Source organism: Lissotriton vulgaris, chromosome 3_2, assembly GCF_964263255.1.
Source record: "Lissotriton vulgaris chromosome 3_2, aLisVul1.2, whole genome shotgun sequence".
Taxonomy (NCBI): domain Eukaryota; kingdom Metazoa; phylum Chordata; class Amphibia; order Caudata; family Salamandridae; genus Lissotriton; species Lissotriton vulgaris.
In genome coordinates, this window is record NC_141690.1 from 100,916,010 (window position 1) to 100,938,680 (window position 22,671).

A 22,671-nucleotide genomic window follows, 5' to 3' on the forward strand; every position below is an offset into this window, starting at 1 on the left:
ACTAGGATAGAAAGCACTACATCGTATTTGGAGCAAATGTCGATTTCTAGTTCTGCTCCTCCAGCACAAAATGTTTCATCCATTAAGAGCAAATCAAACTCCACTTCAAAGGAGAAACCACGCCAAGGAAAAGCTGAAGGATATTCAAAACCTAACACCAATGCCAGACCTTCTAATAGACGCTGGGAATGTTACCGTTGTGGTAGCAGTTCTCACCTAGGTAATGCTAGATTTTGTCCTGCTCTTAACACAACTTGTAGTAAATGCCATAAAAGAGGACATTGTGCCAATGTTTGCAAATCCAGTAGCAAGTCGTCTGTTAACCCCAGCACTTTTTCGACCAAGAAAATCCTCAACATTGAACAACCCTCGGATGCATCATCTTCAAGTGATGAAGATCAAATTTGCTTATTGTCAGAATCTCACAATGCAGACGTCGTTACCACGGTTTTGCAAGAATGTAAACGACCATGGGGTACTATCTAACTTGCCCCCCTAACAGTACTGTGCTCATCCTCTGCTAAGCGCTTAGAGACCCCTGGGTGATAAGGCGCTCTATAAATCCAATATACAATACAATTATGTTCTCTGACTGTGAACGAAAAAGACATCAAAGTGTTGGCCGACTCAGGGTCTCCATGTACTCTCATAAGTGATAAAATATGGGAAGACTTGTTTCATTCCCAAGGTCATGTTCTAAAACATTCACTGGTTCGTCCTATTGCTTATGGTGGTAAAAACATCAATGTCATAGGTGAATTTCATGCTAAGTTATGTTTTAAAGGCAATAATGCTCTAGGTACTGTATGTTGCCAAAGACAATACATGCCTTTTGGATTGGAACAACCAAGGTAACCTAGGAATCATTTTAAATCCTAATGATCCACAGCAAGTCATATTAAAAAAAGATTTGGTTTTAGTGCAAAGAAACGTGGGAATCCACCCATCCTGAGATCTTTAATGACAAATTAGGTTTATTTAAAGGTTTCAAGAACAAAATCAAATTACTTGATGGTACCCAACCTGTAGTACATAAAGGCTGCGGAGTACCATTGGTCTTGCGTGATGGACTTAAAAAAGAATTCGAAAAACTTTATGCTAGTGATGTCATAGAACCCATCGAATCATCAGATTGGGTTTCTCCAATAGTTCTAGCTCGCAAAGCCAATGTTGATCCTCGTGATTTAAATCGCCACATCTGGATTGATCAACACCCATTGCCAAACATCACTGAGATGACAACCTCTCTTAGAAGTGGTAAAAGGTTTAGTTTACTCGACATGATGTCAGCTTACCATCAAATCAATTTACACCCCGATTCCCGACCTTACGCTGCATTCATCACCCCAGAAGGACTGTTCCAATATAAACGCATGCCATTTGGCCTTGCTTCTGCCTCTGCCGTTTTTCAGAGGATTGTGAAAAGCATGTTTAAGAACATCCCTGGGGTGATGACATTTCAAGATTATGTTCTAGTTTATGGTTCAGATCAAATTCAACATGATGCAACATTACGTACTGTGTTCTCTATCTTGAAAGAAAAAGGTGTTACCTTGAGTCTGGAAAATATCTGAAAAGGTGTTGAACCTAAAGCTAGTTTAATTAAAGCTATAGAACAGTTGAGATCTTTCATGGGACTCATCGAGTTCTATGCCAGATTCATACCCAATTGTTCTTCCAAAACATATCACATCAGAAACCTTATGAAAAATGTCATTTTTAACTGGTGTAAAGAATGTACCAAGAAATTCCAACTAATCAAGTATGAAATTGCACATGCCATTCCCCTTAAGCCTTTTGACATTAACGATCATAATATAATCATGACGGACGCAAGTCAGAAAGGTCTTGGTGCGGTACTAATGCAGCATAGGAATGGTAGAGATGAGGTACTAGCATTTGCGTCCAGGGGTCTCAAGGGTGCCGAAGCCACATATTCTGTAGTAGAACGCGAAGCCTTAGCTTGTTGGTGGGGCATTGTTAATTTTAAACACTACTTGTGGGGCTCAAAATTCACTGTAGGGGTGGATCATAAACCCTTGGTCCAGCTTTTCACTACAAAAGGGGGTGATAAGGCTACGCTCCGAATTGCAAAAGGCAGTACAGGTTGTTGGAACACAATTTTGTTATTGAGTATGTTTCTGGCATACAGAATGTTTTGGCAGATTGTTTATCTAGATTGCTAAGTGTCAATGACACAGATGATTGTGAGGACAAAACATGTGATGATGTGTTTTGTTATGCTATATCTGAATCTTGTGGTGCTATCTTAGAAAGTGAGTGGCGAGATGCTTACTCCACAGATTTGTATATCAAGAAACTTATGAATATAATTCACACAGGGTGGACTAGAGAATGTTCCCTTGATGAATCCATCGGAAAATTTAAGCATGTTTTCGATGAACTTTCAATAATCAATGATCTTTTGTATCGTTCTGCATCTCTTGTGGTTCCTGCAAGCATGAGGAATAAAGAACGTACCCTAACTCATGAGGGCCATATAGGCATGCGTGCGATGAAGAGAAGAGTTAGGGAACAGTTCTGGTGGCCAGGTCTTGACAAACAAGTAGAACATTTTGTTAGAGATTGTTTTCACTGTGCTGTTAGAGACAAGGCTCAAGTAACAGTTCCCAGCCCAGTTCAAGCTGTTAGTGTTCCTTCCAAACCCTGCTCTAAATTAGCCATCAACATCATTGGTCCCTTGACATTATCCGACAGTGGTGTTTCTGAATATGGTATTGTCCTCATAGATTACTATAGCCGCTGGCCAGAGTTGAAATTTGTTAAAGTTCCAACAACTACTTTTATCATACAATTTCTTGAGTTTCTTTTTGCTAGGGATGGTATTCCTGATGAAATTGTATCAGACAATGGCTGCCAATTTACTTCTTCAGAGTTTAAGACATTTTTAACTTTTGTGGACATTAAACACACTAAAACCTCCCTTTATCACCCTAGAAGTAGTGGTCTTGTTGAGAGATGTAATACGGTGTTCAAGGACATTGTTCAACTATCCAAGGCTAGTAACTTAAATTGCAAAAATTAACTTAAAAACCTGTTGTGGGCTGTGCACACCACTCCCAACTCTGACACAGAAGTTTCTCTATTTGTTTTACTTAGAGGCCACATTCCATCTACAAAATTGTTAAGGGGATGGATAGGTGCGTTTAATTTACGAACAGATAAAATACAGGATGTAAACAACAAAAGAGCTGAAGCTTAAATGAAGTAAATTCATCCTTGTACAAGAGAACTTAAGGTAAATGTAGGAGAACAAATGTTCTCGAATTTTGCCCTAAGGTTCGTCTAAATTCTCTGATCCCAAGCTTGTGGTAAGGGCTAACAAAAGTGCTGTACAATTGGAAGACGGGAGATGGTGGAATAAAAGTAAAATCTCTGTTTCTAAATTTCCCCATGCAACCTGTTCTAACATGCCAAAGTCCTCAAATCCATGAACCTTCCACTAGATCTATAAGGTCACCCAGTAAGTTTCATGATTATATTATGTATTAATATTTTTCAGTGGTATGTTATATTCTTTTACTTGCTATTTTTCTGTTCCATGATGTTGTTCTTTTGTTATGAATCTTTGTAATTATAATGTTTTCCTTTGTATAGGGGAAGATGTGTTGGGTTGTATCCATGACAATTTCCCTTCTCAGAACTTCCACCTTGGAAGTTCTGGAATGTTAAGGAGAGAGATGACGGTTGGTGTTATAACTGGATGTTGCTGTACATCGTTGCTCCTGTCTTGTAGGCAATAAAGAAGATTTAGTGTGTGAAAAAAGGAGGTATCCCCGACAACAGTTCCTAAATCGGGATGACTAATTCGTTTGGAAAGACAAGAATTTAGGAACATAGATTTCAACTGAACACAAACTGACAATGGAAAGGGATTGCGATCGAGATGCCGAAAAGCCAGATCCCACCATTGGAGGACGCCATCCACTCGAATTCAAGAACCGCTGTCCCAATTTTTTGACCCGGAGCCAGAGACCATAAACATGACGATTCATAAGCAAAAAGTTTAAACATAATCGTCCCGCCCCTGGCTTTACGTCTCGGATTCCGTCCGCTTTCCCAGGCTGTCACTCTTTTAAGCATCCTGACCATATTACAGGACCCTTGTTACAGAGACACACTCCCAGACCTAACCAGCAGTTATCAGTCCACCTCTGCACTCCAAACTTTGCTATACTTGGACCTCAGTGTAACTCCGTAGGTGCGCCCATAGTTTGCGCCCACACCATATTGCGGCTGCAATATCACACTGGTACACTTGGAATACATACCATGGCTTCCTGATGAAGGCTCACAGCCGAAACGCGCGTAGCAATATTATATTACCTTTAGCCATGTCTTTATGATTAATATCAATTATCCTTGTATATAGATTACAGTTGATGTACAATTTATGCACTTTCTGTATTTATGTATGAGATGTAAATTGAAATCTTAATGTATTGTGATGTATAACACAGACAAAATTGCAAAACAACAGAATGAACTTTGGATCAACAATGAATATTAAAAAGTTAGATCCCAAATAAGTATATTAACTAATAAAGTACCCTTTTTACTACATACCCCAGTGTACTGTCTATCCATAGTTAGATAAACTTTTCAGAGGCCTTTGTTCAGAACCGATCATGGCCTTCAGGTATTGCAGGCCAGAGCATGGACCTCAGGGCTCGAGGGCTGACCCCCTCTACAGCTGTCGGAGCCGGGTCAGTTGCGGAGTTAGGGGGTGGCACTTACAGACGAAGTATTCTGCTGGATGAGTTGTGGCTCCACCTAGGGACGTAACACAGGCCCGCAGCCCTTGTGGTGCGGGCGTCCCCAAGCTCAAGGGGGCCACCTCAGCATAGCACTCTTGCCGGGGAGCTCCTGATGGAGCCAGGAGGGGGCCCCTTCACGTTCCTAGCAGGGAGGCCCCCTCAATTTTTGTTACGCCAGTAGCTCCATTGCATCGGAGTGGAAGTGAAAGCCCAGTTCAGCGCTTAAGTAAATGGACTAATGGCCAGAGGTCTCTGGGTGTGAATCTGGCTGACCACCTTGGTCCTTGAAGAGGTTGGGGTGTCTTCCATCTTGGCAGTGTGACATGGTACACCAACCTAGGCACTGATCTCGGTGGTACAGGAGCATCTTTTTGGAATGGTAGGCGTGTCAGGCAGAGCAGGATGTCTTATCCTGCTCCAGCGAAAGGCACACATTACAGACCTGTTGAATGAAACTGTGAACAGTACTGGAAAGGGGGTTCTTTCCATCACAGAGTTTGCATTCGTGATGGAAGACAAGGAGGAGAAGACCCTGTTCAGGGCAAGGACTACAAGAGGGGCAATGGAAAGCACCTGGTCGTCTAAATCGGCATAGAGTTCTGCAGTCAAAAGAAGGAGGATTATTAACGGAACCCAAGGAGGAAGAGCCGAAAGGTACTAGTGACAAACAGCACAATGCTTAGACCCAGAGCTCGCAGGATGCACTTCTAAACCTAATGGGGGAAAGAAAAAAATCTAGCAATGGAGTTGATGCCCATGCACCTTGCCAGTAATAGGTGGAATCACTATATCTCATGACTCAAAGTCTTTTTTTGAAGAAAAACAAGTTGCTACTTCCAAGCCCAATGCTAGATGACAAGAGTATGCACAGCATCTGTAACTGCAGCTACATATACCACAAACATCGTGTTTTTAGACAGAGGAGGTTCTAAAGGTAGGAACCTGTAGTAGCAGTGAGTTTCGGATTCTTAGATCTCTTGATGCTGTCCAGACGTTGAGTAGTTCGAAGATGATAGATGACTGCTATTATGCAAAGGCCATTTAAACTAGGCAACATATTTTGAATTGCATTCTCGTAATAATAGGGACCCTGTGGATGTCTCAATGTATGGGGGTTATGTGATAATTTTTTTGTAAAGAGCCTGGCTGTAGAGGCTTGGGATGCAAAAATGACTGTTGGCAGAACACCAGCCAAGTGTGTGTGTACTATTGTTTCGAGCTGTTGGGTAAGATGAAGTGGCATATCTTCTTTAGACTGTGGAGATCTTATTTGGCTGCTCTGGTGACTTGATTTATATATGGGATGATGAGAGAGAGAGTCAAGTCCACAGTGCATCATAAGGAAATGAACAGTGGATAAAGTGGGTCATTCAAAAGCAAAACAAGATAAACACCCTAGCTCATTTCATACAAAAATATTAGTCAATATTTCTAATGTGATAAACAATTCACGATGGCATTTTACGTAACAGGATATTACAGAAACAACTGCACCATTACCATTATTGCTTTATGTGTAAATTTTCACCACTGATTAAGTGAGCACACTGTGATATACAAATAGAAACATCAAAATGAATGCAATGATTTGAGGTAGAAGAGGGGTAAATTAAGGAAATGTATCATCCAAAGATAATCTTACAATAGATACTAAAATATTGATTACAGGAACATTTTTAAAAAGACTGCTTATAATTGTATAAAATGCCAGTACATTTGGTACTGTAGACTTGAATCATGCAAAAAGATAATACATATAATATATAAAATATCAGATGAATATTTAATAGATACTTTCAAATTAGATATAAACACAAGAGTTTCTTGGTCCATTTGTTTGTGGCTTTTCATTTTGCTTTCTGTGCAATTTCAGCTTGCTCATGGGTCTCATTCAGGAACATCATACAGGCTGGTGGACATCTAAAAACACAAAACACACCTTTGTTATGATTGCTTCTATTATTGCTCACAACAAGTTCAACTTTTTTTGATATATTTGATTTCTTCCTGCTTCTGGTCTACATGCATTTGCAAAATATTTTGCACATACTTGCTGTGTATGCTTATCTATCAAATGATATATAAAAACAAGAATTGTCAGCGGGCATGGCCTAGCGGAGTGCAAGATGGCTGTATAATTTAGCTGTTCCGTCCACTGTGGCTACCCTAGGTAATCCTCTCTGCTCATGTTATGTTATATGTTATGTTATATAGTTGCTTGTAACGCGCACTGCTAGTCGAAACTGTCCTGGCGCGAAAGAGGATCGTGGTGTCAGCTAAAGGAAACAGGGAAACTACAAGGCTTGCCTAAATAAGTGTGTTTTCAGATGTTTTTTAAAACTTATGAGGTTTGACGTGTGCCTAAGTACGTCGGGAAGGTTGTTCCACATCTGAGCAGTTCTAACCGTCAGAGATTGCCCCCCTAGACGAACTCTCTCAAATCTGGGAATAACCAAATGTCTAAGGGTGGCTGATCGCAGCTGACGGGATGGTTGGTAAAAAGCAAATCTGTCCCTTAGGTAGGAAGGGCACGGCCCATGTAAGGCTTTGAAGGCCAATACCAGGGTCTTAAAGCGTACTCTTTGAGCTACAGAAAGCCAATGTATCTCCCTGAGCTGCTTGCGTACGCTGAGTCTCCTTGGAATGTCAAAAAGGAGCCTCACTGCCGCGTTCTGGACCACTTGTAATTTGCGAATCAAAAAGTCAGGCGCACCGATGTAAAGGGCGTTAGCGTAGTCCAGACGCGAGAGAATAAGTGCTCTGGCTACTGTTTCTTTTGCCTCTTGGGGAAGAAGGAGAAAAAACTTCCAGAGAGTGGTTAGGGTACCAAAACATGTACCCGCCAACTGCGTGATTTGTTCCTGGAAGCATAAATCAGCTCCAAACCAGACCCCTAAATTTTTTGCACCCCCACAGTCCCCATTGGGGCATGGCAATCCACTGGGCCAAATGGATTCCTTAAAAGCCACCGGAAAATGGCCGTACAGAAGTATCTCTGACTTGTCCTCATTGCATTTGAGGCAAACGTGGGCAAGCCAGGCAAAAACTGAGGACATGCACTGCCGGACTCCATCGGTACATAGATTGTTCTTGTCCCAAGTGAAGAGAAGTTGGGTGTCGTCGGTGTAAGCCATTATTTTCGCACCCAAGCTCTCGGCCAAACAGACAAGAGGGGTCAAATAAACATTAAAAAGCAGGGGACTTAAAGTCGACCCTTGAGGAACTCCTGTATCTACCCTGCTATTCGATGAATGGTAGGGGGGCAGCCATACTTGTTGGAACCTGTCTGTGAGGAACGATTTAACCCAGCTGAGGGCCGCGGCCGTAATGCCAATATCCTCCAGCCTAGAGAAAAGCTGGGCATGGGGGACCGTGTCAAACGCGGCAGAGAGGTCCAATAAAATTAGAGCGCTCTGCCGGCCCCATCCAGACATTCCCTAATGGCCTCGGTGACTTCCACGAGCGCCGTCTCAGTGCTAAAGGAGGTGCGGAATCCGGACTGGGCAGGATGTAGAGCCCCCGATGATTCCACAAACTTCTCTAGCTGCCGAAAGGCAGCCTTCTCACAGACATTGGCTAGAGCAGGGAGCAAGGAGATGGGCCTATAATTGGAGATAATCAGAGGATCCGCTAAAGGTTTTTTGATCAGTGGGAGAAGTTTTGCTTGTTTCCACTGAAGGGGTACCACGCCTGTTTGTAAGGACTCATTGACCAAGTCAGTCACTATAGGAGCAATAACTTCCGCCACACCACTCAAAACCCTAGCCGGGCAAGGATCTACTGGGGACCCGGACTTCAGTGCTTTTAAGATTGCCATTACGTCCATCACTTCGACTTTTCTAAAAATGCACATCACATCTTTCGTCTCTATGCTATTAGATGTGGCAGGGAATCGGCAAGATTCATATTGATCCCGAGACACCCGGAACAGGTGGGGAATAGACCAAATCGGAAGGCTTAAGACTTGCTTGAATTTTATGTATTTTTTCTATGAAGTAAGTGGACAGTTTCTCACACCAGCCCACGGATATAGGGGCCGACAAAGTTTCTGCCACTGGGGACGTAAAACTTTTGACAATAGAGAAAATTTCTCTACTGTTGTTTTTGGCCTTGCGAATCCTGGCTGCATAGTGGTCTCCTTTAGCCTTCTTAATTGCGGCATAGTAGTCTTTTTGCACTGCTCGGAGTTCCGCCTTAGCTGCTGGGCAGTACTCCCGCCTCCAAATCCGTTCACGCTCCTTACAACCTATATTTAAGGTTTTAAGATGTTCCGTGTACCAAGGAGAGGAAGGAGAGGCTCTAGGCCGCTTTTTACCTTTATGCTGTGGTAGCGAGCTAACCGAGGAGCTTATCCAGGTCGAGAAATTCTCAACAGCTTCCTCTATATTATAAGAGACTTGACCGGAAGGGTATGGGTCAGAGCTACTGCTAAGGCTGGAATACTAATTTTCTGGGGGAAGGGGTCCTGATGCTCTTTAGCTAAAGCGCGAGTCCTGTCAAGCTCCCAAGAGAAGCCTACCAAGAAATGGTCCGACCACGTAACTGGACGAGGGATGTCAGATGTAATATTAAAATTGGAGTAGACAAGATCAAGGCAGTGCCCTCCAAGATGAGTGGTATCCTGACCCCGTCGCCTAAGAAGAACTAGGTCGCAGAGATCCCCCAGATCCCTAACCCTGTCGGAACATCCATATGGATATTAAGATCCCCCAAGAGCAGGAACCTGGGGAACATCAGCGCCCTCTGGGCGACTACCTCCTCCTAAGATTTATTAAAGGAGCCCAGAGGGCCTGGGGGACGATAGATCAGCATCCTGCCCAAGGTGAACTGCGGAGAGAGAGCTATCGAAAATTCCAATGCTTCCCCATCCTCAATAGCTCCTGAGCATTCCTTCATCAAAGACCATTTGTCCCTATAAATTACTGCTAACCCTCCCCCTCTGCCCGAACTACGGTCTAACCTCGCTATCTTGGAACCGCTGGGAATGGCCAACTCAATCGTCGGAGCACAGAAGGTGTGCAGCCATGTCTCCGTGACGAATAAGAGGTCAAGCGAATTATCAATTATCAGCTTGTGAACCTCCTCCGTATGCTTGACTTAAGAGCGCGCATTAATGAGGGCAGCGCGAATTTTAGAACAGGGGTCACCGCTAACCGGAGGGGTAGGAGTAGAGGCAGAGCTACTAAATTGAAACTGACATATAGGGCAGGCCCACGCCATAGAGTGTAAAACCTCCCATGGCGTGCAGCTGCCACAAGGGTTTTTATTAAGAGAGTGAAGTAACTCTCGACTATATATGATAGGAGTGTCTAAATGATGAGATCCTAAACATGCAGCATTTCTGGCCCTGTGCGCTGCCGGGCGCAGACGGGCTTACCTTAGGCGCACCTTCGGCGCGCCATCGGCGCGCCCGTCCGCTGCGCTCCCGGAAAAAAATTTGCTTTATATGCCCTGCCTCCCCAAAAGCGCTAGACCGCTAACTCCGGCCAGGCTCCAGGAACAACACAGCCCAAGAGGCCGCAGAAAGAGCGAACATGTGCAGAAGATGCAGTTGAATATGCAAATGTTAAAAACAGTGCTCAAAATAGTAAGTGACAATTTTTAAAACGATATTAGGCGCCAGCATCTAAATCATGCCTGCGCTCACTGAGTAGACTGACAAGCTTTTTGATGTAAATAGCGAGCTCCCAGATGAAAAAATAGCTCACACTGACACAGAGTCCCCCCAGCGAACCTCAGGCGCTGCCACCGACCTGAAAGTTCACTGCGAGCCCTGCGCTGCTTGTCTTCTTATGCCGTGCCTCCCCAAAAGCGCTAGACCGCTAACTCCGGCCAGGCTCCAGGAACAACACAGCCCAAGATGGCGCCTCGCCCTCCACTCAAACGGCACAATCAGCCGCGGTGGAAGGGGCCAAGGGAGGCCGCAGAAAGAACGAAAATGTGCAGAAGATGCAGTTGAATATGCAAATGTTAAAACCAGTGCTCAAAATAGAAAGTGACAATTTTTAAAACAATATTAGGCGCCAGCATCTAAATCATGCCTGCGCTCACTGAGTAGACTGACAAGCTTTTGGATGTAAATAGCGAGCTCCCAGATGAAAAAATAGCTCACACTGACACAGAGTCCCCCCAGCAAACCTCAGGCGCTGCCACCGACCTGAAAGTTCACGACTTGACCATTGAAATCATCTATCCATGCCCTTTGACCCTAAACACAATCATCACAATTTCGCTCCGAAACTTGACATGGTTAAGTTCTAGCAAGGCATTCAGTGCCAGGCCATAGGTAAATAGAAGGTAAGAGGCCAAACATCAGCCAAGCTTTTTTTTTTCAACACAATAATTCTATGTCCACAGTGATTGCAACAACAGCTACAAGATACTGTGCACGTACCATTTGGATTCACATAAAGCTATTTGGCTAGGGAACAACAATAAAAATGTTACATGCATGCTACCTGCACCCAACATGGCGACCAGGATGCTCTTAAACACTCCCATAATAATCTTGCCAAGACTATTTCTTCATTTGCCTCCCAGAGGTCCATGCTGATCAGACTAGCTCTGATTAATTTGTTTATATTGTTTATTCTTGATGTACTCACTCTGGAACTAAATCAACACAATGTAAATATACTATTCTACACATATGGCAACACCTCAGATGCGAAGGTATTATAAGAGTCAATTTCAGATATAATTGTTGTAATTTTATTGTTATATCTATGTATGCCCTCTTCCCCCCATTTACTCTTCACTATTAGTTGGTAATTGTAATGGCATTTATACAGTGCCTTGACGAGGCTTTGAAGTGCTTTCCATCTAATAGCATGCTACTCCGGAACTCAAAAAGGATTAGCGGTGCATTAGTATAGGGAAATAAGAAATTAATTTGAGCGGTGGACATATGAGCCTGTTAGTTGGATTGAAAAAGATAGTGAAGGGATGGAAGAGGAAAGGGTCTAGAAAGTGTGTTATTTGGAGAGCATAGCATTAGGAGGAGGTTTGGGATGAGTAAAGGAGAGATGGAGAAGGGAAGACTCTTTAGAAGTGGATTGCAGAGAAAGATGAGATATCAGATGAGTCTAGGAGGGATTCATGAGGGAAGGGTTTAGAAAGGCTCATTTGGGAGATCTGAATAGTAAAATAGATTTGAAATGATGCAAGGAGCAGTAGAAAAGGAAAGAGTTTATATACTAGTAGTAGAATGGGGGCTGGAATGAGTCAGAGTGGAGGTAGGGGATATATTGAGAGAGGTATAAGGTGAGAAACAAGGTAGTGCATTGACGAGAGAAGTAGAATGAGGTTTAGGATGAGTTAGAGAGTGGCGGTAGAGGATATACTGAGAGAGGTAAAGGGTGAGATATAGGATAGTGCATTGGAGATGGTGAATCAGAAGTAAAGTAATACATATAAAGATACATAGGTACATGGAAGGTATATATGTAGAGGATTTATTGAGAGGTATAGGGTGGGATATAGAGCAGTGCACTGGGCATGTTGAACTAGGAGTAAAGTAATAAATATAAAGATACATAAGTACATTGAAGGTATATATGTGTAAGAAAGGTAGTATATATAGATTTTAGTTGTATTTAATAAACTCAGACTTTCAAGTGTTGCTGTACTTTAAGCTAATTTATTATTTTTTTTTAATTCCCTTTTAATAAATCAACAGTGAAGCAATTGTAGATAGCTATGATAAAAATGTACCTACATACTAGTTAAACACAGAATAACATAACCATAGGTAATATGTACATTTGTTAAGCATCCCAAACAATTATCTATATATTTAAAAACATAATTATTATACACATTTATACAAAGGAATAACACATCTAGATACAGACAATAATCCGAATAAATGTTTATATACATACAGGGATATGCTGTACATTTATGTTTGAGTATGGTGGTAATGTGAGGAAGAGGAATTCTTGAGTAGTGTTCTGAAGATAAGATAGTCATCTGTGAATATTTGTTTGGGGAAAAAGAGTTTCATAGTTTGGCTGTTTGAAAAGAGAAGGCTGTGCCACCTAAGGTTTTTTTCTTGTATGGTGGGATTTTGAGGCGAGGTGGCAGTCTAGAATGGAGGTTCCTTTGTAGACTTTATTTGGAAATCTTATTCGTGATGAAGAGTGGCCCGTTCCATGTATCGCTTTGTGGGTGAAACAAAGCAGCTTAAATGCGGATCTACTGGCCACCGGTAACCAATGTAGGGTCTTCAAGTCAGGAGAGACGGGGGCTTGTGGATTTACATGTAGTGCTGTATATTACAGTAGTCTGGCAGCAGAATTCTGGATCTGTTTTAGTCTTTTCATAGTTGTTAAAGATGGTCCGTGGTAGAGGCTATTGGCAGAATCGAGTTTAGACCGTACAAGAGAGATAGTAGCCTGAATCCCAGGTGGGGGGAAGATGCGTCAAAGTGTTTTTATAGTAACGAAGCATGTTTGTGCTACTTTGTCCACTTCGGCATTCATTGATAGCTTCGAGTCCATGGTAATTCCAAGGTTTCTTACTTCCTTAGATACTTTAGGCAGTGTTCCCAGATCGTCAGGCCGGGCGGTAAGTGAGTCATAATTTTTCCAATCGCCACATGCGAGTATTTCTGTTTTGGAAGCATTCGAATTGAGATGGCTCCATTTCATCCAAAATGTTTTTGGGGCTTTCCAGTTTAAGGAGTATTTGTGTATCATAGCTAAAGCACATGGGTCTCCAACCTTTCTGTATTGAGAGCTACTTCTGACCAGTTTAAATCATCGTAAGCTACTGAAGGCTAAGCAACATGCTTCATAAAACATTAAAACTATTTGGCTTAATTGAAGGTGGAAAAAGACATTAATACGTAGGGCCCTATTACGAGGTTTGGTGGTGTGAGGGTGGGCGGTACTCCACCGCTGTACCCTCGCACCGCTAGACTCGCCACCACCCACCCGCCAGACTACAAGTTATTTGTAGTCTGGAAGACGGCTTGGCGTTCCCGGGTGGAGCCTCATTTAAAAGCTACAGTGTCTTTGAAACTGCCAATGCCAATGCCTCCAGGGAACGGCGGTTCCCTGGAGGCATTGGCGGTCTCAGGGCGGTCCGATCGTCCAACTTGTAATGGGGCGGTATGACCACCGGTGCAGTGGTGGCTGGACTGCCACCGCCGCGCCCACATGAGTCTGGCGGTCCTTGAACCACCAGACTCGTAATAGGGCCCTTGATGTATGAAAGACATAGTTTTCTTCACTTTAAAATTCTCCCATTTGAAACAAATGACTATTTTTCAGTAATAAATATGAAACTGTGTCTACTGGTTACTTGGAGCAAAAGGCCTGCTGCTTTGCAATGTGACACTTTGAAATGGGAGAAAATTAAAATGAAGAGTTAATCATTAAGGTAACTTTTCATTTTAATATCCTCCCATCTAATAGGCTTCGGAAACATCAATTTGTTCAAACTGTAATATTTAGTCAACAAGGACTTTTATTTAAGAGTTAAATACTTCAGTTCTTTACCTCTGTGACCCTGCGAGGCCCATGAATCTGACTGAGCACAGCTCAATATCAAGCTCTGCTATCTGCAGCCTGATGATAATAATGTAAAGTAAACACAGTCTTCACTTAATGTTAAAAGAAAAATGTGACCCTGTGCTTATTTCAAAATGAACTCAAGGCCGCAAGCTACTTTGAAGGTGTCTGGGAGCTGCTGGTAGCTCGCGATCGACTGGTAGGAGATACCTGTTATGGAATGTGAGATAAAATTGATTGATCTTTGCTAGTAATGACTTCATGTAGATGTTGAAAAGCAAGGGTGAGATAATAGAGCCTTGAGGGACCCCTGCTTTTGTGAAGTACGGTTTGGAGGAGAAAGTGGGGTATGAATGACATTTGTTCTGTTCTGAAGGTAGGATGTGACCCAGTCGAGAGCAGTCCCCTTTATGCTGGCTTCGTAGAGTCTTGTTTATTGGATTGTCATGCTCAACTGTGTCAAAGGCAGCTGAGAGGTTTAAGAGTAGTAGTGCAACAACCCCGTTCCGGTCAATTGTGTTCCTAAGGTCATCCCAGATGGCAATGAGGGAATTCTGAAAGTATGGCATTATCTTCAATGAATTGTGACACCTGGGTGAATGCTGCTCTTTCTATCAGTTTGCCCACAAAAAGGTCCATTTGTAATTGGTCTTTAGTTGTTGGAGGTTAAGCGGGTCCAGATTTGTTTTCTTTAGTAACAGGTGTATGTATGACTTTAGGTCTCCTGGAAATATTCCTTTAGTTATATGATGATTCTTCTTACTGGTGTGCCATCATGGTAGTTAGAAGAATTTTTTTGAATGTTGTGATGGACATGATTGTGGTGGATATGGGTCAGAAGGGCTACCAGCAGGCCTGCTTGCTTTAACCAGATGCATAAAATCATTGTGTTATATTTGCTGGAAGGAATGCAGAGGCTGGGTTAGCCTACTCTTAGAGGTTTTTTTAGTAGAGTTGGTGCTGGTGCTTTTTCTTTGTTTTAAATAGGCGTCCAACTTGTCTTCTTTGGTTGCGAAATGATTTGCAAATTTGCCCACGAAAGGTGCATTTGTAATTGGTCTGTATTTGTTCAGGTTGAGTGGGTCCAGGGTTGTTTTCTTTAGTAACTGGTGTATGTATGACTTTAGGTCTTCTGGAAACATTCCATTAGTCTAAGAACAAGTTACTTTCCTTTGGTAATGATGTTTCTGGTAGAGAGATAGTCTAGCCGCAGATTCATTAACTTCTGAATACTCCCCAGGCATCAGATGAGGATCCAGGAAAATTCTCAGCAGCGCCTCTGCACGCTGGTATGACATTGGAGCCATGCGAATCCCCTCCGGCGCACTGACATCATCTTCTTCTGTGAAACTTTCCGCGCAGAATGCAGAGACACATAGAAATTGGCTGTGGCTAAAAAAAGGAAAAATCTGTACAACAACAAACGAAAAAGGGGAATAAAGGTATGATAATATCAGAGAACACCCTTGAGGAAAAGGCCAAAAAGTCAATGAAGCACATGTCATGTAGAACACTGAGCAGAGGTGCATGACACAAGAAAAACACATCCTACTGCCTCAACCATACACTTGGAGGAAAGGGTGGAACCCCTTTGATCATATACCAAGAGAAAAGGGGGGAAAGAAAATAACGCCATATAAGGCCAATGAAACCAGACCAATGGATCTGCAGAACTCAATCAAAACAGAAGCAGAATATAGAAAAGGGAGGACCACTCCCATGCCAAAGGTCAGCAAATCAGGAGCACGTGAACTGAGGACACCAAGACCAGACCTGGAGGTCATTCGCAGAGAGGGGACAATGGGCGGGGCATTAAGGAATGTGCGGCTAGACTATGTCGCTACTAGATACATCGTTACCGATGGTAAGTAACTTGTTCATCTGATAAAGACATGTAGCCGATTGTTCATCTGATGAAGACATCTAGCAGACGATTCCCTATCTTGTGAATTAGATATCAAAGCCATAGTAGTTCAGGAGGAGGGTATGCAAACCAATCACACAATAGGGTCAGCAGGACCGGATGACAGAGATAAAAGATCAACCACACCTCAGTGAGAGAAGATAAGAGAGAGAGAGCTCTTCTTTAAAGGTGGTAACGACCACAACAAAAAAGCAAGCAAGTAACATGCACCAAGAGTATGAAGCATGTTACCTCAGGCATAGGGGTACCGAAGTACAGACACCCGTACAAACACAACTCAAAAGAAGATAAGCATGGATCCTATTAAAGAAAGGATAATTGGCCCCACTGGAACGTGGGTACATGACCACTTGAAGGGGCAGAGGAATCTGCAATGTATACAATGGAGAACTGAGCCACCAGACCGACCAACCAGAGGATGGCATCTTGCTTAGATGCAAGAACATAGTCACATGAGCAGCCAAAGTAAACCACTACGTGGAAAGAAAAAATAAGATATTAAGAATAGTGCGAATTGACCCATCGAAGCACAACAAAATGAATTAAGTGTCCTACCGCTAGGTGGGAAAGAAAGACCAAGGGAAAAGACAACTGCCTGACACTTTGCCGACGGCGGTGGGAATCGAACCCGTGCATTGGAGAGGTCCTGAGACATCAATAGCACAGGACAAAGCCTCTGAGCTACAGTGCCTGGCCCAAGAAGATGAATAGATAATCCCGGCAAGTGAAAACCGAGTCTGAGGAAAAAGAGGCAACACTCTACACAAAATCACCTGACAACAGTCAGAATGCAGTACATAAGAACACAGAGGCTCCTGCCCTGATAAGAGCAACAAAAGGGCCTCCAGACACAAATCACTTTACCCAAAGCAGGAAAAGGCCCTAGAAAACAAAGCATACACCTAATGAATGAGTAAAAGTTTTAACACGGAGGACGCTCCATCCTGTGTCCTTCTCTCCAATTCCTCTCAACCTTTAAAAAAAAAAAAAATTAGCAGGAGACACACAAAGATGGACACCGCGCGACCGGAAGGTCTGGTTAACAAATTATATCCAAAGGGCATAAATGGACATGAAAAACTGAACAACGTCCTAGCAGGTAATGCATGCCACAGCCCAATAATACATGGCAATAAAAGAGAATGAAAACAATTTTCTACTAAAATGTTGTAATTTTGTGTAGAATACATTTTGTAACTTATGATTTCTGAGGGCGTGCTGGGGGGGGGGGGGGGGGAGTGGCCCCAATAACAGAGCAGGACTAGAACCAAAACAACATTGTCTGTTAGAAGAATCTCGACAGGCACGTACTCTCCATGGGGAAATAGGAAAGAGTGCGCTTGTCCAAAACACGTACCAATACCTAGACCAATAAGGTCAACAAGAACAAGAAGGTATGACGGAGTGTTCCAGAACCATTCAAAGAGATACCCAGGAGCAAGACTCCTACAAGACAGACGAGGGAAACAATCCCCATGGGAAGGTCAACTATGGAACATGATATACATATAGAACACAGGTTCATACAAGGACCACTCACAGCATTGAGGCAAGGAGAACAAATCACACAATGGCCGGGATGCAAGGATAACAAGCCAAGCAACGACTGTGGGGGAGGAAAACAGATCATGCAATGGGCGTGACGTGGGGTAGAAGGAATACAGGAAAACCTATGCCGTTCCGCAAACGAACGACCAGACCGACCCTCCTGAGCGTCCGCATAGGTGAGGATGGTCGAATACCTAGGGCATGTTGTATTTTTCCCAACATCAGAGAAATTTGAACCTCTGGCTTGGGGGTGCCTGTAAGCCAGAGACACCGGGCAGCACCATTGAAGCCCCAAGCTTAGGGACAAAAAGTCTCCACGAAAATTGCCAATCCTACCTCTAGCAAGGAGAGGTGACATAGTGCAATACTGGTGTGTGTGACCAAATCCACAAGTTGGAAACAGCCAACAGGGGAAAACGATCAATCAAAGGGCGACGTTAAACTTGAGGTAATACAGGGAAAAAACCTACTCAAGTAAACACATCACCATTGTAACAATTGCAGAGTAGAAGGAAACAAAAAGGAGTGTAGAGTAAAATTGTATACCATTGACACATGATAGAACCCAAAGGGGAGATAAGAGTCTGCCAAGGAACTGCAGCCAAGAAACAAGGTTCCCAACGTAATAACAGGACAGGTAACAACTTCTGAGCCACAGTCAAGGAACAGAAGAAAAGGCAATAAGCCCAAGTGGGCAATATCACATAAGGATAAAGGAAATAGGGGGATAAGGGATTCACACAACAGGCGAATCCAAAGAATCCTACTGGCCAGTAGGGGATGACCCCATGCAGGGTTTGAAGTCAGGCGGCTAGTCAGCAGCCCCAGAAGACCACGACAAAAACAATGATCTGGCAACGGATGCTACAAAACGCATATAACAGCGTTGTATTAGCAAGGGAAAAAGGGAGGGGGGCAAGCTATGGGTCTGGCCCTCCACGACTAGCCCGAAACCTACGTAAGGCCGCATCTTCTTGGGCTCCAAAAAGATTAACCCCATAAAATGGCATGTCAAGCAAGGCTGAATGGACAGCTTCTGAAAATCTAGATGACCGAAGACAGGCCTGCCGGCGCAATGCGACAGCAGACACCATAGCTCGACCAATGGAATGGGTGGAGTCCATTCTACACCTGATAAGCAGTTTGACCACCTGGTGACCATCTAAAATCAACTGGTTCCACTCACCCTTGTTAGCCTCTGGGAACAAAGGTACAATTTGTGCCAAGAAGTCCCACAAGGCATGGAGAAAGCATCTGAGGACGCAAATCGTGTTAGTGGAGCGTAACGCCATGGTGGAGCGTAACACCACACACTAGAGGCAACATAAAAAAAATTCAGCAAGAATCCTGCTTCCTGGACTCCTTGTGGGGGGAATGGGGAAGGTTCTCCATCTCAGGGGATGCTGTAATGACCTGGAGCATGAAGCTGCGGTGGGTCGGCTGTCAAATAAGGCAAGCGGGGACCCCTGGGACAGGGCGGTATTTATGGGCAATAGTGCGGTCCATTGGTACACCTGACTCAGGTTTTGCCCCCATTAAAATATCAGAAAGTGCCTCGCAAAAGGGGAGTACTGGTTCAACCCCCTGACTGGCCAGGATGAAGGACCTCAATAAGGGAGTCCGTAGCCTTCCCCACTGTAGGTAGAGTTAGATGCAAGACATCAGCCACTCTTTTCAAAACTTCTGCCAAAGAAGAACAGGCTTCCGAGGCAAGGCCTGGAGGCAATAAAAGACACGAGCCAGGGGATGAATCTGGCCTGCTCGCTTTACCCAGCTCGGCAATCCAGTTGTCCTACATAGTAGGAGCCACAAGCATAGGCTGCTCCGAGGGGGCTATCCCCTCTCGTCCTTCCCCCAACTGGTCCTGTGAAACATCCACAGAAAGCATTGGTGCCAAACTGGCTCCATAAACAACGTGGAAGAGCGCCATATGGATGTCTGCTTTGTAAGGAGAAAAGGCGATGGTCGATGTCGGTGCAGATGGAAGGAGCCAAGGCAAAGTCGACCATACGAAACGCTCAGTTGTGTCAAGCACTGACTCCGGCTCAGAGTCCTCAAGTGCCGTAGAAATAGGCACTGGCGGAGCGACCGACGTCTCGTCGGAATCAACCAACATTACTAGTGGAAGCCCCAAAGGACCGTGCACTGAGGCCACTGTGTCAGAGACTGGAACTGCCACCGAGGGCGAACCCGCTGGTGATGACGGAGCTACTACCCCTATGACCTCCTTGGGACCCGCAGGTGCTCCAGAAGGAGACGAGGGCGCAAAGACAAGATGGAGAGCCTTGTAGTACTTCTGCATTTGGCTCCAGGTTGCTCCAGTTCCAGGAAAAGCTGGGAGGGGCCGGAGCGAAGCTGGAGAAGAAGTAGAAGAGTCTCTGGGATAAACACCGCTAGTTGAAGGAGCCAGAGAGGGCCGGGACTTTGATCTCTTGTGGCATCAATGACATGTAGCCGGAGACTGGGACCGTTGACCACAGGGTGAAAAGTGGCGCTCACAGGAATGACCTCTGTACTGGATTGGATGGCCAACGCTATGAAGAGCTGCAGGCCCGCAACAACCACACCATCAGAAGTTTCATGCGCTGCTCCTGCAGCACCTTCGGCTTCAACTGCTGGCAGGTGTCACACTCGTTGGCGTCGTGATTTCACCCAAGCACCACATACAGATAGAATATGGGTCCGTACCCTACATCTGGTGAGCACAGGACAGGACTTAAACCAGGGCATAGGAATTTAGCACACTGTTTCAGTCAAGAAAAGTTCATCACAGCAGGCCGAAAAATTACCAGAGATACGCTACTTCTGATCCGTGTGCAACGCGGAAAAAGAAGAAACTGATGTCAGAACGTAGGAGGGGACTTATATGGCTCTACTGACGCCATATCCGGAGCCGACATTGTACAGAGCCAGGCGGCGCTGCCCCCCAGCAAGCAAAGGTACTGCTGAGAAACCTTTTCCAGATCCAGTCTGATGCCTAGGGAGAATTCACAAGTTAAGGAATCTGTGGCTAGATGTCTATCAGATTGATGATTTTTCTTACTTGCGTTGCAGCAGAGGTAATTAGAAGAATTTTCTTGAATGTTGTGGTGGACATGGTTGTGATGGACATTGGTTAGAAAGGCACCAGCAATTAATTGTGTGATATTTGATGGAAGGAATGCAGAGACTGGGTTAGCCTACTTTTGGAGGAGTTTTATGGGAGAGGGTCGGTGCTGGTGCTTTTTTTTGTTTTAAGTAGGAGTCCAACATGTCTGCTTTGGTTGTGTAATTATTTGTCAGATTGTCTGTGAATTCTTGATTAATGGCATAAGTTCCTTCTAGGCAATTTGATTTACGAAATTCTGTAAGAATTTTATAGAATTCTTTATTTACACATTTAGAATTTAGAATTCTGTCTGAATAGTATCTTTTTTCAGCTTTAGTGATTGACTTGTATAATCTGTTAAGTTTCTGTAGGTGAAGTTTGTCTTGATTTGTTTTTGTTTTGAGCCAGGTGCCATGCAGCTTTCTAATTTGATGCTTTTTCTCTTTTAGCTCTGTATTTCTCCAAGGTGCCTGCTTTTTTGTCCTGTTTCGTTCATCTTAGTGGTATTAGGATATCAAAAGCTTCCTGTAGCCACTCACATAGTTTTTTTAACAGAATTTATTGTGCTTAGATCTGTATTGGATGTTAGTTGTGTTACTAAGTTTTCAAAATTGAGTTTAAGTCATTGAGTCAATAGGTGGATGCATGCAAGGTTGCTTTAGGTGTGTTGCGTTGCGTGTTGTTGTAATGTTTTATGATGGAAAAAAAGCAAATGGTGATCTGAGCATGTGACTGGAGTAATCGTTTGAAAGGTAACTTGTTCTGTATTCACAAAAATGACGTCTAGGATGTGTCCAGCGATGTGTGTGGGATTAGTGGACAATCTGATGCAGGTTCAGTGGGTCGAGGCCAGTGATTATTGCTTTTGGATGGGCATATTGTGTTTGTCAAACCAAATGTTTAGGTCACCAAGAATGCATAGGTTGGAGTGTGGTGTTTGGGGGACACGCTAAACACTCCTTTTGCCTGCCGTGAGTGGAACGGCCGAACATTTCTACTGCCTGCCTCACCTGAGAGACACCAGCGCCCTGAGGGGAATGGCAGTACTACCGGGGCTACGTCGACGCCGTGAGGGGAACGGCTAGGAGGGGACTCCGTCTCCCAGGAGCCTCCCTGTGGCGCCGGTGAGGACATCATCGTTGGACGACTGCTGCCCTCATAAGCAGCCCAGCACCACCGCAGCGCGGGACACGCGCGGGCGGGCGCCGGGCTAAGGCCGGGCAAAGGGCGGACCGTCTGTTGCCGTCAGAGGCCGAAAGAGGCTGGGCTGGGCCACCCCTCTTAAATCGAATTTACGGTCCAATAGAACATCTAGACCCAAGTGGAGGGAGAGAAGGTTTGAGATAAGCCTGAGCGTGCTCCACCGCAAGGTACAGTACATTGTAATTGTGTCACACTCCGGGGGCTGTTGCAATTGCTTGCAAAATGAGTAAACGCAAAGAGGCTAGTTTAGCTACAGGGGGAGGAGTAAGGGGGACTTTGGACGCTTTCCTAGTAAGGGCTGAATCTCTTTTAATCCACAAAATCCAGCTAACTGAAAAGAGGCTCTCACTGGACAAGCCTATAGAACAAAAGAGATCGTCCATGGGCTCCATAGCTAGATGCTCGTCCCCTTTAACTGGGATTCCCCCTGGACAACACACAACGGCAGATAGGGCCTCCACCAAGGCTATAATACATACCATTCCATCAACAGCAGGGGCGGATTCAATTCCACGAGCCATTGAGTTATTGGACGACGTCAGTGATCAGTCGCATGACTCTACACAAGAGGGGGGTGGGGGGTACTCTAGGCCGCATTTCCACGACACCCGTCTT

General features: G+C 44.2%; 1 protein-coding gene across 1 annotated transcript in view; it reads right to left on the reverse strand.

Annotated features, from left to right (window-relative positions):
• Nucleotides 1-6,272: 6,272 nt before the first annotated feature.
• The window catches only part of LOC147725374 (uncharacterized), a 2,508,159-nt gene continuing 2,491,760 nt past the window's right edge, over nt 6,273-22,671 (reverse strand). The window contains exon 23 of the mRNA XM_086964051.1: nt 6,273-6,698. Within this exon, the coding sequence (XP_086820177.1) occupies nt 6,666-6,698 (33 nt within the window). The 3' untranslated portion in view covers nt 6,273-6,665. The remainder of the gene's footprint in view (nt 6,699-22,671) is intronic.